At 43.7% G+C, this 15,001-nt stretch overlaps 1 protein-coding gene across 3 annotated transcripts in view; it reads left to right on the top strand.

Annotated features, from left to right (window-relative positions):
* Window positions 1-15,001, top strand: part of LOC106581675 (collagen alpha-1(XVIII) chain) — a 210,717-nt gene that overhangs the window by 114,326 nt on the left and 81,390 nt on the right. For all 3 annotated transcript variants that reach the window (XM_014163884.2, XM_014163883.2, XM_014163882.2), the window contains 4 exons: window positions 6,007-6,548; window positions 10,549-10,632; window positions 10,886-10,948; window positions 12,475-12,543. In XM_014163884.2, coding sequence (XP_014019359.1) covers window positions 6,007-6,548; window positions 10,549-10,632; window positions 10,886-10,948; window positions 12,475-12,543 — 758 coding nt within the window. The remainder of the gene's footprint in view (window positions 1-6,006; window positions 6,549-10,548; window positions 10,633-10,885; window positions 10,949-12,474; window positions 12,544-15,001) is intronic.

Genomic DNA, 15,001 nt, shown 5'->3' with positions numbered 1-15,001 from the left:
TTATGTTATACAATACATGCATGTTTTGTTCAATCAAGTTCATATCAAAAACCAGCTTTTTACATTAGCATGTGACGTTCAGAACTAGCATACCCCCCGCAAACTTCCGGGGAATTCGCTAACATTTTACTAAATTACTCACGATAAACGTTCACAAAAAGCATAACAATTATTTTAAGAATTATAGATACAGACCTCCTCTATGCACTCGATATGTCCGATTTTAAAATAGCTTTTTGGTGAAAGCACATTTTGCAATATTCTAAGTACATAGCCCAGGCATCACGGGCTCGCTATTTAGACACCCGGCAAGTTTTGCACTCACCATAATCATATTTACTGTTATAAAAGTTTGATTACCTTTTGTTGTCTTCGTCAGAATACACACCCAGGACTGCTACTTCAATAACAAATGTTGGTTTGGTCCAAAATAATCCATCGTTATATCCGAATAGCGGCGTTTTGTTCGTGCGTTCCAGACACTATCCGAAATAGTAAAGAAGTGTCACGCGCTTGGCGCAATTCGTGACAATAAAATTCTAAGTATTCCATTACCGTACGTCGAAGCATGTCAACCGCTGTTTAAAATCAATTTTTACGACATTTTTCTCGTAGAAAAGCGATAATATTCCGACAGGGAATCTCCTTTTCGGCAAACAGAGGAAAAAATCCCAAAGGCGGGGGCGGTCGGGGTCACGCGCATAAGCTAGTGTCTCTTGATGGGCCACTTGAGAAAGGCGATAATGTGTTTCAGCCTGGGGCTGGAATGACGACATTCTGTTTTTTCCCGGGCTCTGAGCGCCTATGGACGACGTGGGAAGTGTCACGTTAGAGCAGAGATCCTTAGTAAAAGATAGAGATGGAAAAGAAGTTCAACAAATGGTCAGACAGGCCACTTCCTGTAAAGGAATCTCAGGTTTTGACCTGCCATTTGAGTTCTGTTATACACAGACACCATTCAAACAGTTTTAGAAAATTTAGGGTGTTTTCTATCCATATGTAATAAGTATATGCATATTCTAGTTACTGAGTAGGAGTGGTAACCAGATTAAATCGGGTATGTTTTTTATCCAGCCGTGTCAATGCTGCCCCCTAGCCCTAACAGGTTAACGTGAAACATCAGTAATATTTCAACCCGACCTCTCCTGTGTCTTGAAACAAGTTTTGAAAAATGTCTAGCCTCACATGAACGCGCATGTGCGCACAATAATGAAGTGACAACCTCCCAGGGACGTCAACTTCCCTTAATTCTCATTCGGTCTCTGTTCATCATAGACGCTTCAAACAACTTTATGAAGATCGTTGACATCTAGTGGAAGCTATAGGAAGTGCAAAATGAATCCTTTGTCACTGTGTGATTTATTCCCAATGACTTGAAAATAGTACAGCCACAAAAATGTTCATTTCCTGCTTGTATTTTTTCTCAGGTTTTTGCCTGCCATGAGTTCTGTTATACTTAGACACCATTCAAACAGTTTTAGAAACTTCAGTGTTTTCTATCCAAATAATATGCATATTCTATTTTCTGGGCCGGAGTAGTAACCTGTTTAAATTGGGTACGTTTTTCATCCGGCCGTGAAAATACTGCCCCCTAGAGGTTAATGCGTTTGAGCCAATCAGTTGTGTTGTGACAAGGTAGGGGTGGTATACAGAAGATAGCCCTATTTGGTAAAAGACCAAGTCCATATTATGGCAAGAACAGCTCAAATAAGCAAAGAAAAATGACAGTCCATCATTACTTTAAGAGTTTTGATGTCTTCACTATTATTCTACAATGTAGAAAATAGTAAAAATAAAGAAAAACCCTTGAATGAGTAGGTGTGTCCAAACGTTTGACTGGTATGGTTTGTTTCTTTGTGATAATCTTGTCATCCTAATTATGTGTTGTGATGAGTGTCATAAGCATTTGGTTTACATGTACATCAACAGTATACCCCTGTGTTACGAATCCCTTTGGCCCAGCGGTCTAGGGGGGGGATGGATATGAGACCCGTAACATAAATCATGCAAATTAAAATCGTGACATGTAACAGTGAGAACCAAAAACCACAGACAACTGAAATCTACCGTCAAACTCAAAAGGTTTATTTTAAACACACGGTAAAGGGGTGTGAGAAAAGGGGCTGAGCTGGACCCAAGCAAAGAAACAATAATCAAAAACACCCCTAAGCTAGACTAGCCTATTTCCACAACAGCTAACTAACCAAAAATACAGAGGGTGGTCCGCCCAGTTCTAACTAGGGTACTTACACAGTATTCCTACGGGTAATGTATGCCCATGGGCGACTTGTCTTGGTACCCCCTTTTCCCACCAAATAAACAAACAACCAAACAATACTCACAGGATTACCGGACAAATGTGACATGTAGTTGCAAAAACAAAAGAGATCAATACAGAGATATAGAGCGAGACACAGGGAGCTAGAGCTTGGACACGAGCGATTGAGAGAATGAACACAAAGATTGATCTGGGGAGAAAACAACTGACTGGGTTTTTAAACCAAGGGAAAGGGGCTGTGATAGGTTGAGGGAAAAGGAACAGGTGTCTTCTGATTGGGGACTGATTGATGACTGATTGGGGAGTGATGATTGTCACCTGTGAGGAGGAGGAGGAGAGAAAATAAATACAAATACAGGATACACACTACCTGTATCCGTAACACCCTGGAACAAGAATCTGGGTGATAATATCTCAATGGTCTTAGGAAGTGTTTTAAGTGCATCTGATCTAACTGAAGCATACTGTGTTAATGAACTCTGATTTCAATTGCAGTACAATCAAGGATGACCATCCTCCCTTTTCTAGATTAACTTTTTTTCCAAAACATGATTGCGTGAGAAGTGATTCAAATTTCGACACACATTGGAAAAAGCAGTCGGAGGCACTTGTTAGAAAAAGCTTACAAAGTCTATTCAATCAGACTTACCGTTTTCTGTTTAGCTGTGTCAAACTTTGTTAACGATCTTGTAAGATCCTAGAGTCACTTCAAATTTATACAGACAACGAAAAAAGGTTCAGACACTGGTTGTACACTTCATGCCTTGCAATATTGCATACAGTCGGTCATATCCCCCTTGGACCTATTTGAAATCCTGTCGTTTGAAATCAAAAGAAGTATGGGGTCACTTAAAGTAATGATTCACCCATTTTGAATGCTATGTTGTTTTTGCGCATCTCTCGGCGATGTTCTGTCGATTACCTGGGTCATTTCATGTTTTCATCTGTATCTGAGCTATTCCCGTTCAAGCATACATACATACATTTGGCCGGTATGACATAGCATTTAAGACTCCCGAGTGGTGCAGCGGTCTAAGGCACTGCTTCTTGGTGCTAGAGGCATCACTACAGACCCTGGTTCGATCTCGGGCTGTATCACAACCGGCCGTGATTGGGTGTCCCATAGGGCGGCGCACAATTGGCCCAGCGTCTTCCGGGTTATTAGGAGAGGGTTTGGCCGGGGTAGGCTGTCTTTGTAAAATAAGAATTTGTTCTTAACTGACTTGCCTAGTTAAATAATTTAAAGCCTCTCTCACTACACTGGAAGTTAACAGGAATATGACTTTTAGATCGCGAAAACGTCTATCATACATGTCAGATTTCAATACTGGCTGATGTCATAACGTGGGAGGTTGTCTTCTCTCGAATGAGCCATTGATCATGCCTTTGAGATATTCCAACCTCAAGGAATTTGTAATTTAACAGAGGGACTAACACATTTCTCCTATTTTTCTGCCTCTTCAGTGCATTGCATAGTGCCATTCGAATGGCAGACTCGACTCACATGGATATGCTGGTTGAACATGGTGAGATTGTAGACTGCTATATTGAAAGTGCAGTTTGTTTAGGTGATTTCACAGCTAAATAGCTATTTCACATGCTGATATTGACTTTATTATTATTGTAGCTACGTCCAGCCAGCCCATAGAGAGAGCATTGCATTGTGGGCGTGGTAGTCGACTTGAGCTGCAACAGATTACCGCAACAATTTTCACATGTTGCTACCAACCTATAACGACAAAATGAAACATTTGTTCACAAAGATATTTTTCTCACATATTAGTGTTATGTAACAATGGAAATTATAGGAATGAGCGGCACCATACCCTAATAGCATAATAAAAAAAAAAAGGAATTCATTAAATATGCACATACTGTGTTTGCATGTAACACACAAAAAAAATCGGGACATTGTATGAAGTCAGCCTACATTTTTTGGTTAAGACACTCTGGACTTACACACAGCAGATTGCGGATAAATACTTATTTCATCTTATCTGTAAATACTTTTGAAGAAAATGTCATCTAGGATTTTTTTGGACAACATATCAACAATTCCCTATGTATAAGTCTGAATAATATGTTTAAAGATAACCACACAAATTGTGATGAATGCAGATGCTTCTGAGAGGCTGAGAAAAATGTGTTGGCGTGCAGGAAGAGTCTGACTTTCGGGGAAAGTACACTGCAATTAGACTACCAAATGCCAAACACCTATTAAACCCAATCACCATCTCTTCAAGGTCAGTTACTACATATATTCCGGTTTGTAACATTATCTATGAAAAGGATTCAATGTAGTGATGGGATTCAATGAAGTGAGCTGTCACAACTTCCGCCGAAGTCGGTTCCTCTCCTTGTTCGTTCGGCGGTCGACGTCGCTGGTCTTCTAGCCATCGCCGATCCACCTTTCATTTTCCATTTGTTTTGTCTTGTTTTCCCACACACCTGGTTTACATTTCCCTCATTACTTGTCATGTATTTAACCCTCTGTTCCCCCTATGTCTGTGTGTGAAATTGTTTGTTGTAAGTGCTTGTGCACATTTTGACTGGTGAGCGACGGGTTTTGTACCCATATTTTGTAGTTCTGGATGCCGTTGGTTTTGATAATTAAACTGCTCCGGATATTACCCAGTTCTGCTCTCCTGAGTCTGACTTCCCTGCCACCAGTTACGCACCCCTTACATGAGCTTTGAAATTATGGATGTATGTCTATTTAAAAGTGGTTACAATTCATGACATTTTGATAATGCTAGTATGATAAACTAACAAAAATATACATTTTCATCTACTTTTTGAAAATTTTATTTTAAATGGACCAAAATTTCCCCAAAATGTCAAAATTGATAAGGAGCTGCAAAAATTACATTTTTGCGTGTGGTGCCTGTCCTTCATTGACCCCATGTTAAAACATTCTGAGACTGGCTAGCATGGAGTTCCCCTTATCCAATGTCAGTGAGGGAAGAATGTCATGTTGGCATGCATTCACAAGGGGCTTTGGGCTAAAATAACTCCGTCTGTTGAAGGGATCTAGATTCTTGTAGGTCCCAGGAGAAGTGTTCTCCCCATGCTTTTTGGGGGATGTCATAGTTGCTATTAGTTTTTGTAACCCACTCCATTATTTGAAGGCAGGCAGTAGGAGTTGGCTTATTTGAATTAGGCCCTTTGAGAAATCCTCACATATAGGGTTGATTCAAAAGTTAAGAGCAAAAGGTCATTGTTTACTGTAGCTTTGCAAAGTATTCTAGCACAGTGGTTTGTTTGGCTATGTGTCAGTTGCAATTAACTACAGCCATATAATGTATTTGTTTGTAATGTTTCCCTGATATCTAATTACCATTATCGTGTGGAGCTGATTGACATGTTGATATGCAATGCACAATTTATCTTGAAGTTGTGATAGATGTTTTACAAGTCCAATGATGTTTCCCATGTCAGGTCATATTTCTCTTAAATATTAGACCAGGAATCATTGAAATATCATTACATTAATGCAGATCTTCAAGTGACTCTGGACACTGGGTTTATTAACATTGCTGCCCCCTTCCCTCCCAAAAAAACACTACTAAGAAAGTGTTGGCGGTCTGCTTTTACCTCGCAGACCAAAACTCACAGTGTCAAAACCCAACACACTAATAGAGCACGCTAACCCAATCTCGCCATGCAGCCCACCCCGTCATCGGCGTTTCCTGTGTGATGTGTACTAACTTCCTGTTTCTCTTCTGTAGATGAGATCGGTGTCTCCCTCCTGCACCTGATCGGGGACCCTCCCCCAGAGGAGATCACCAAGATCTATGGTCCCGACAACAGCCCCGGCTACGTCTTCGGTCCCGACGCCAACACGGGCCAGTTGGCACGTGCCCATCTTCCCAGCCCCTTCTACCGGGACTTCTCCCTCCTCTTCAACCTGAAGCCCCAGTCCACCAAGGGCGGAGTCATCTTTTCGGTCACAGACGCCTCGCAGAAGATCATGTATGTGGGCGTCAAGCTGTCGCCGGTCAAGGCGAGCAAGCAGAATGTCATCTTCTACTACACGGAGCCCGACTCGCAGGTGTCGTACGTGGCGGCCACCTTCCCCGTGCACAATCTGGCTGACCAGTGGAACCGCTTCTCCATCTCCGTGCTGGACGACAAGGTCACCTTCTACATCAACTGCGACGACCAACCCCAGGTGGTACGCTTTGAGAGGTCCCCGGATGAGATGGAGCTGGAGCCAGGAGCCGGCGTGTTCGTGGGTCAAGCCGGAGGGGCCGATCCCGATAAGTTCCTGGTATGTATCATGCAATGACTGGACTTTTTTAATATCAGAGTCGGGGTCCGTTGTGTTTCAACTTGGTCAATGCAAAAATGTGTCATTTGTAATTTCCTGGATTGAAGGACTTGAAAGGCAATTCAAACCCTGTCTTATATTTTACTTAGGGCCCAATCCTGAATAGCCTATGGCGTAATAATAGCATAAGAGTAGGATCTGTAGTCCACAATTCTGGCTCAAACTCATAAATCAGAACATCCGATGCAGTCCAAGATGAATTCATAGTTTTGACTTATGTGCGCTTATCTCAAGCACTACTATCCTTATAACATTTCCTACTTGAGAAATATATCGGTGTCAGGGGCAAGTGGAATTGGAAATCAGACCAGACAGTGTTGCCCTCCTAGTCAGGCTGATTCAGACACGTGAAACAGAAACCGTCGTGTTTGGCAACCCCTTTATGATTTGATTGCCTTTAATTGGCCTGCTTTAAATCAAAACGTAAAAGTGGTCTGACCCCGACCATCCCCTGTCTCCTCCTGGGAAACACAGAAGTATAATTGGTGGACTTCATGGTGGGGGATCAATTAGCTCCAGTTGGCCCTCCACTCCACCCCCCTGTGACCACTGCAGCTGACCCTTATACAGTCGCTCTGCAGCACCCAGCACACATAGACAGGTATCCCTGTAAGCAGAGGGCACAAGTAGACAGGTGCTTCTGTGACCAGGACAATTGGCCTTATGTTCCGAGCACAAGCAAGATGGTGCCTATTGACGGTGCCCTTTGTTTAGTTTTTGCTGACATCATTATCTGAATGTGTTGTATCTCCTCATTCAGTAGATTGTAGGGTAATATTTAAGCATATGAATCACGTAGTGGTCACTAATATGCAGTTTAAAAGTGTATAAATAAGTAGCTAGTTAGGTCTTTGTGTGCTATAAGCTATTCATCAAGCCTTTATTCAGTGTTTTATTTTCTACTTGCGTGAATAAGGAAACAATGAATATGCTACTTATATTGCAAATCAGTGACTTAATGTCATCCCTATACTGAAGTGTTACCAGTTGTACATTCAAATCTGTAAAGACTAAGACCTAACATTCTGAGAATGAACCTTGTTTGAAATTAATGAATGAAATTGAGTGCAGTTTATTTCAGACTATTTGGCTTGCGCTGGGACAATGTTGCTAGGATAAAGCAAAAGTTGAGATTGAACTTAAATTGATCCCGCTCCAAAAATAAGATTCAAGTCAGTATCTTAAGCCAGTGTTTCCTAACTCCAGTCCTTAAGTACCCCCAACATTACTAATTTTTATTGTAGCCCTGGACAAGCACATCTTATTTGCAAAAATATGTGCTGTTGGGAGTACTCAACATGGTAAGCCATGCAATCATATGATGTAAGAATGAGAACAGGTATAAACACATACTGCAAGAGAAAGACATTTGACCTGCCTTTTGACCAATAGCTCAATATTGAATGTATTTTTTATTGCTTGACTAACTTACATATTTCTGTAAGTTAGACAGCGTTGTAATTATTGTTTTACTTGCTGTCTATACATTTACAGATGGTAAACCCTGTCTGACTAAACCAAGATAATTGGATGATTTAAAACATGGTCAGAGGAAGCAATGATATCAAATCAAATCAAATCAAATTTATTTTTATATAGCCCTTCGTACATCAGCTGATATTCTCAAAGTGCTGTACAGAAACCCAGCCTAAAACCCCAAACAGCAAGCAAAGCATGTGAAAGAAGCACGGTGGCTAGGAAAAACTCCCTAGGAAAAACTCCCTAGAAAGGCCAAAAACCTAGGAAGAAACCTAGAGAGGAACCAGGCTATGAGGGGTGGCCAGTCCTCTTCTGGCTGTGCAGGGTGGATATTAAAACAGAACATGGTCAAAATGTTAAAATGTTAAAATGTTCATAAATGACCAGCATGGTCAAATAATAATAATCATAGTAGTTGTCGAGGGTGCAACAAGCACGTCCGGTGAACAGGTCAGGGTTCCATAGCCGCAGGCAGAACAGTTGAAACTGGAGCAGCAGCACGGCCAGGTGGACTGGGGACAGCAAGGAGTCATCATACCAGGTAGTCCTGAGGCATGGTCCTAGGGCTCAGGTCCTCCGAGAGAAAGACAGAAAGAGAGAAAGAGAGAATTAGAGAGAGCATATTTAAATACACACAGGACACCGGATAAGACAAGAGAAATACTCCAGATGTAACAGACTGACCCTAGCCCCCCGACACATAAACTACTGCAGCATAAATACTGGAGGCTGAGACAGGAGGGATCAGAAGACACTGTGGCCCCATCCGATGATACCCCCGGACAGGGCCAAACAGGCAGGATATAACCCCACCCACTTTGCCAAAGCACAGCCCCCACACCACTAGAGGGATGTCTCCAACCACCAACTTACCGTCCTAAGACAAGGCCGAGTATAGCCCACAACGATCTCCGCCATGGCACAACCCAAGGGGGGGGCGCCAACCCAGACAGGAAGACCACGTCAGTGACTCAACCCACTCAAGTGACGCACCCCTCCCATGGACGGCATGGAAGAACACCAGTAGGCCAGTGACTCAGCCTCTATCTTTATTCCAATAAAGTATGAACGGACAATACAAAAACCTCAACTCAAGGGAGTTGTCTTTTTGTGCGTATTAACCCAGAGATAGACATAGAAAAAGACTGACGGACATGGGTTCATTTTATGTCCATGGCATGGCCTTTAAAATATGGGAATGTGTGTAGTTCTACCCACTGTTGACTGTTTTTGCTGGGCATTTTCTGGGCATGTCTTCAAGCAAAGTACACCTCAGGGCCTCGGAATGCTCAGAGCAGAATCCCAAATAGCTCTCATTTGGGTTCAAGACAGCTCAGTTGGTCTGTCCTATCTTGACAAGACCAAATGAGGGGATTTAGACAAAGGGGTTTGGCCAAATGTCAGGGCATTGCCTCTTTTCTTTTCTCCAAGCTGTGTGGAAGGGAGGTTTTCATCTTTTTAAAGACAGTTCTTAGAGACAGCTGAGGCAAACAATGGTTGTTTACATAGACCCCAGGCATTGCCCGAGTTCAGACACTTATCATTGCATTATCTGTTGACTCAACGCATGGTGTTGAACCCTTATGCCTGCACTGAGGAGGTACAGGCCAGAGACATGTAACCACTTAAGTCAAATGTGTCGATAGTCCATGAGATTGACATGATAGTTTTAACATATTTTAAAGCTATACATTGTTCATTTACACATACTCAAATGACAACAGAAACATAAATAACAGAGTAATATAACCTGTTATTTTTGGTTATGATAGGGTAAGATAGTACCTGCTCCCAGGCCTGGAAGTAACAGTGGAAAACGAAAAGGCACATAGGGTGTACAGACTCAGCTCCTCATAAAATCAATGAAATAAATATATTTGACAGCTATTTAGGGACTTTGAAGGCTCGTGAACACATTTGTGGGCATTCATCGAAAGAGAAGCTCTTCAGAACTAGAGCTTTTATCCGTTTAAAACATGTTAAAAGCAAATTCCCCTGAATCACATGATTGGCTTTTTGATTGACTTGATAAGATGCTATTAATGCGAGACATTGAAAGAAGCTCCTGTGGTGGCGAGTTTGATGGACTGGGGCCGTGGAAGAGGAGAGTGTCATATCACATGCGTCCATTTCATTGCTCACCACTGGGACAACTGTAATAAACCCCTCAGCTTCTTCAACGAGGGGGGAGTTCCACAACAAATCCACCACACAGATCAGGTACACATGTTTGAAGACACAGGACTTCAGAGGGAAGATATATTTTTTGATTTATGTTTGTTTATGTTTAGAGCAAACGTGTACAGGTGTAGGACCAGCTGTGCAGCAGCACCGCAACATGCCTTGTTTTATATCACCCCACACACATACAGACACCAGACATCAAAGGCCATGTATTGACAACTGTGTGTCTGTGTCTGCCTGCGTATATGCGCTTGCCTGTGTGTGTTTTCCTTCATAGGGGGTGATTGGGGAGCTGAGGGTTGTTGGAAACCCCCGGGCTGCTGAAAGACAGTGTGAGGAGGAAGGGGACGACTCGGATGTGGTAAGTGACCCTTGACCCGCCCACCCATACATTAACATAGGTGGCGCAGCGTAGCGCTTATACAGTTGTTGCCTTAGCAGGATATGGGGAGGCTTAAACTTAGAGGGAACTTAGAGGGAACAATAGGAACCAAACAGAAGCAAAGGGGCTGAAATCGGAAGGGACCTACCTGAAGAAACACTAGTTTTTCATTGCAAAACATTTTGCTACGGGTTTGCACTAATGAATACACCTCTGGTCTCTCCCCGCCCAGGCTTCAGGAGATGGCGGAAGTGGCGATGTGGAAGGGAAACTGGACGGGAAGAAGAAAGGCCCGGTATGATCGTTTGACATTTTTGTGTTAAAATTAAGGTTAAAACCAGGTTATCTGTGACATTTCAAAGGTCACAGAGTTTGAGCAGCAAGGCTTGGCTATGTACTGGTTGTAGGTTTGGTAATGTCGCCACATGATGGGTTTTTACTACACTGAACAAAAATATAAACGCAACATGTAAAGTGTTGATTTCATGAGCGGAAATAAAAGATCCCAGAAATGTGCCACACGTCCAAAAAGCATATTTCTCTCAAATTTTGTGCACAAGTTTGTTTACATCCCTGTTAGTGAGCATTTCTCCTTTGCCTATGTAATCCATCCACCTGACAGGTGTGGCATATCAAGACGCTGATTAAACAGCATGATCATTACACAGGTGCACCTTTTGCTGTGGACAATAAAAGGCCACTCTAAAATGTGCAGTTTTGTCACACAACACAATGCCACAGATGTCTCAAGTTTTGAGGGAGCGTGCAATTGGCATGCTGACTGCAGGAATGTCCACCAGAGCTGCTGCCAGAAAATGTAATGTTAATTTCTCTACCGTAAGCCGCCTCCAACATCCTTTTAGAGAATTTGGCAGTACATTCAACTGGCCTCACAACCGCAGAACACGTGTATGGCGTCATGTGGGCAAGCGGTTTGCTGATGTCAACGTTGTAAACAGCCCCCTGGTGGGGTTATGGTATGGGCAGGCATTTGCAAGGGACAACAAAAACAATTGCATTTTATTGATGGCAATTTGACTGTACAGAGATACCTTGACGAGATCCTGAGGCCCATTGTCGTGCCATTTATCCATTCATCGTGCCATTCATAATTTTTTATTTTATTTTGTGTTATTGACTGTACGTTTGTTTATGTGTAACTCTGTGTTGTTGTTTTTGTCGCACTGCTTTGCTTTATCTTGGCCAGGTCGCAGTTGTAAATGAGAACTTGTTCTCAACTGGCCTACCTGGTTAAATAAAAGTGAAATACATAAAAAAATCCGCTGCCATCACCTCATGTTTCAGAAAGATAATGCCCGGCCCCATTCCTCAAGGATCTGTACACAATTCCTGCAAGCTGAAAATGGCTCAGTTCTGCCATGGCCTGCATTCTCACCATACATGTCACCCATTGAGCATGTTTTGGATGCTCTGGATTGATGTATACGACAGCATGTTCCAGTTCCCGTCAATATCCAGCAATGTCACACAGCCATTGAAGAGGAGTGGGACAACATTCCACAGGCCACAATCAACAGCCTGATCAACTCTATGCGAAGGAGATATGTCCTGCTGCATGAGGCAAATTGTGGTAACACCAGATACTGACTGGTTTTCTGATCAATAACCCTACCTTTTTTTTAAGGTATCTATGACCAACAGATGCATATCTGTATTCCCAGTCATGTGAAATCCATACATTACGGCCTAATGAATTACAATTGACTGATTTCCTTATAACGCAGTAAAATCTTTGAAATTGTTGTATGTTGCGTTTATATTTTTACGCACAATTGTAGTGCCTCCTTTGTCTCCCCATAGGGTACTTTCAAATGGGACGCGGAGGTACAAAAATATGTGTGGGTTGAGGACGACAGACCAACAGTTACGGTACGTGCCCTGAAATCCATTTTATCTGTATATGTTGGCGTTCACCCACAAGCATGTGAATTTTTCACCTTTTGATGTGTCAGGACTTCACTCCCTTCTCGTGAGTGGCGGACACAAATAAAATTAAATTGTATTTGTCACATGCACTGAAAACAACAGTGAAATGCTTACATACAAGCCCTTAATCAATAATGCAGTTTTAAGAAAATACCTAAAAAAAGTAAGAAATAAAAGTACCAAATAATTAATGAGCAGCAGTAAAATAACAATTTCGAGGCTATATACAGGGGGTACCGGTACAGTGCCCCCAATGTGCGGGGGCACTGGTTAGTCGAGGTAATTGAGGTAATATGTACATGTAGGTAGAGTTATTAAAGTGACTATGCATAATTTAGTAGGGATGTAGGGAACTCTGTAAAACTATGTAGGTCACGCTATTCAAATGGCACCCTATTCACTACTATAGTGCACTACTGTATGTTGAGAATAGGGTGCCATTTGAGATGCAACCATCCACAGTCATGTACTTTAAACATATGGTCAACATGGAAACCGAGTTATCTGGCTATTTCAAACTGTAGGGAGCTGTATGGGGAGGGGGTGGATAGTGGGGAATGTATATGGCCGGTTTACATTTACATTTACATTTACGTCATTTAGCAGACGCTCTTATCCAGAGCGACTTACAAATTGGTGCATTCACCTTATAATATCCAGTGGAACAACCACTTTACAATAGTGCATCTAAATCTTTTAAGGGGGGGGGGGTAGAAGGATTACTTTATCCTGTCCCAGGTATTCCTTAAAGAGGTGGGGTTTCAGGTGTCTCCGGAAGGTGGTGATTGACTCCGCTGTCCTGGCGTCGTGAGGGAGCTTGTTCCACCATTGGGGTGCCAGAGCAGCGAACAGTTTTGACTGGGCTGAGCGGGAACTGTGCTTCCTCAGAGGTAGGGAGGTGAGCAGGCCAGAGGTGGATGAACGCAGTGCCCTTGTTTGGGTGTAGGGCCTGATCAGAGCCTGAAGGTCCGGAGGTGCCGTTCCCCTCACAGCTCCGTAGGCAAGCACCATGGTCTTGTAGCGGATGCGAGCTTCGACTGGAAGCCAGTGGAGAGAGCGGAGGAGTGGGGTGACGTGAGAGAACTTGGGAAGGTTGAACACCAGACGGGCTGCGGCGTTCTGGATGAGTTGTAGGGGTTTAATGGCACAGGCAGGGAGCCCAGCCAACAACGAGTTGCAGTAATCCAGACGGGAGATGACAAGTGCCTGGATTAGGACCTGCGCCGCTTCCTGTGTGAGGCAGGGTCGTACTCTGCGAATGTTGTAGAGCATGAACCTACAGGATCGGGTCACCGCCTTGATGTTAGTGGAGAACGACAGGGTGTTGTCCAGGGTCACGCCGAGGCTCTTAGCACTCTGGGAGGAGGACACAAGGGAGTTGTCAACCGTGATGGCGAGATCATGGAACGGGCAGTCCTTCCCCGGGAGGAAGAGCAGCACCGTCTTGCCGAGGTTCATCTTGAGGTGGTGATCCGTCATCCACACTGATATGTCTGCCAGACATGCAGAGATGCGATTCGCCACCTGGTTGTCAGAAGGGGGAAAGGAGAAGATTAATTGTGTGTCATCAGCATAGCAATTGATATGAGAGACCATGTGAGGATATGACAGAGCCAAGTGACTTGGTGTATAGCGAGAATAGGAGAGGGCCTAGAACAGAGCCCTGGGGGACACCAGTGGTGAGAGCACGTGGTGCGGAGACAGATTCTCGCCACGCCACCTGGTAGGAGCGACCTGTCAGGTAGGACGCAATCCAAGCGTGGGCCGCGCCGGAGATGCCCAGCTCGGAGAGGGTGGAGAGGAGGATCTGATGGTTCACAGTATCAAAGGCAGCAGATAGGTCTAGAAGGATGAGAGCAGAGGAGAGAGAGTTAGCTTTAGCAGTGCGGAGAGCCTCCGTGACACAGAGAAGAGCAGTCTCAGTTGAATGCCCAGTCTTGAAACCTGACTGATTAGGATCAAGAAGGTCATTCTGAGAGAGATAGCAAGAGAGCTGGCCAAGGACGGCACGTTCAAGAGTTTTGGAGAGAAAGGAAAGAAGGGATACTGGTCTGTAGTTGTTGACATCGGAGGGATCGAGTGTAGGTTTTTTCAGAAGGGGTGCAACTCTCGCTCTCTTGAAGACGGAAGGGACGTAGCCAGCGGTCAAGGATGAGTTGATGAGCGAAGTGAGGTAGGGGAGAAGGTCTCCGGAAATGGTCTGGAGAAGAGAGGAGGGGATAGGGTCAAGTGGGCAGGTTGTTGGGCGGCCGGCCATCACAAGACGCGAGATTTCATCTGGAGAGAGAGGGGAGAAAGAGGTCAAAGCACAGGGTAGGGCAGTGTGAGCAGGACCAGCGGTGTCGTTTGACTTAGCAAACGAGGATCGGATGTCGTCAACCTTCTTTTCAAAATGGTTGAC

The sequence above is a fragment of the Salmo salar genome, chromosome ssa21 (assembly GCF_905237065.1).
Source record: "Salmo salar chromosome ssa21, Ssal_v3.1, whole genome shotgun sequence".
In the NCBI taxonomy this organism is placed as follows: Eukaryota; Metazoa; Chordata; class Actinopteri; order Salmoniformes; family Salmonidae; genus Salmo; species Salmo salar.
Note: the sequence above shows the minus strand (reverse complement) of the source record. Positions and strands in the feature narration are given on the sequence as shown.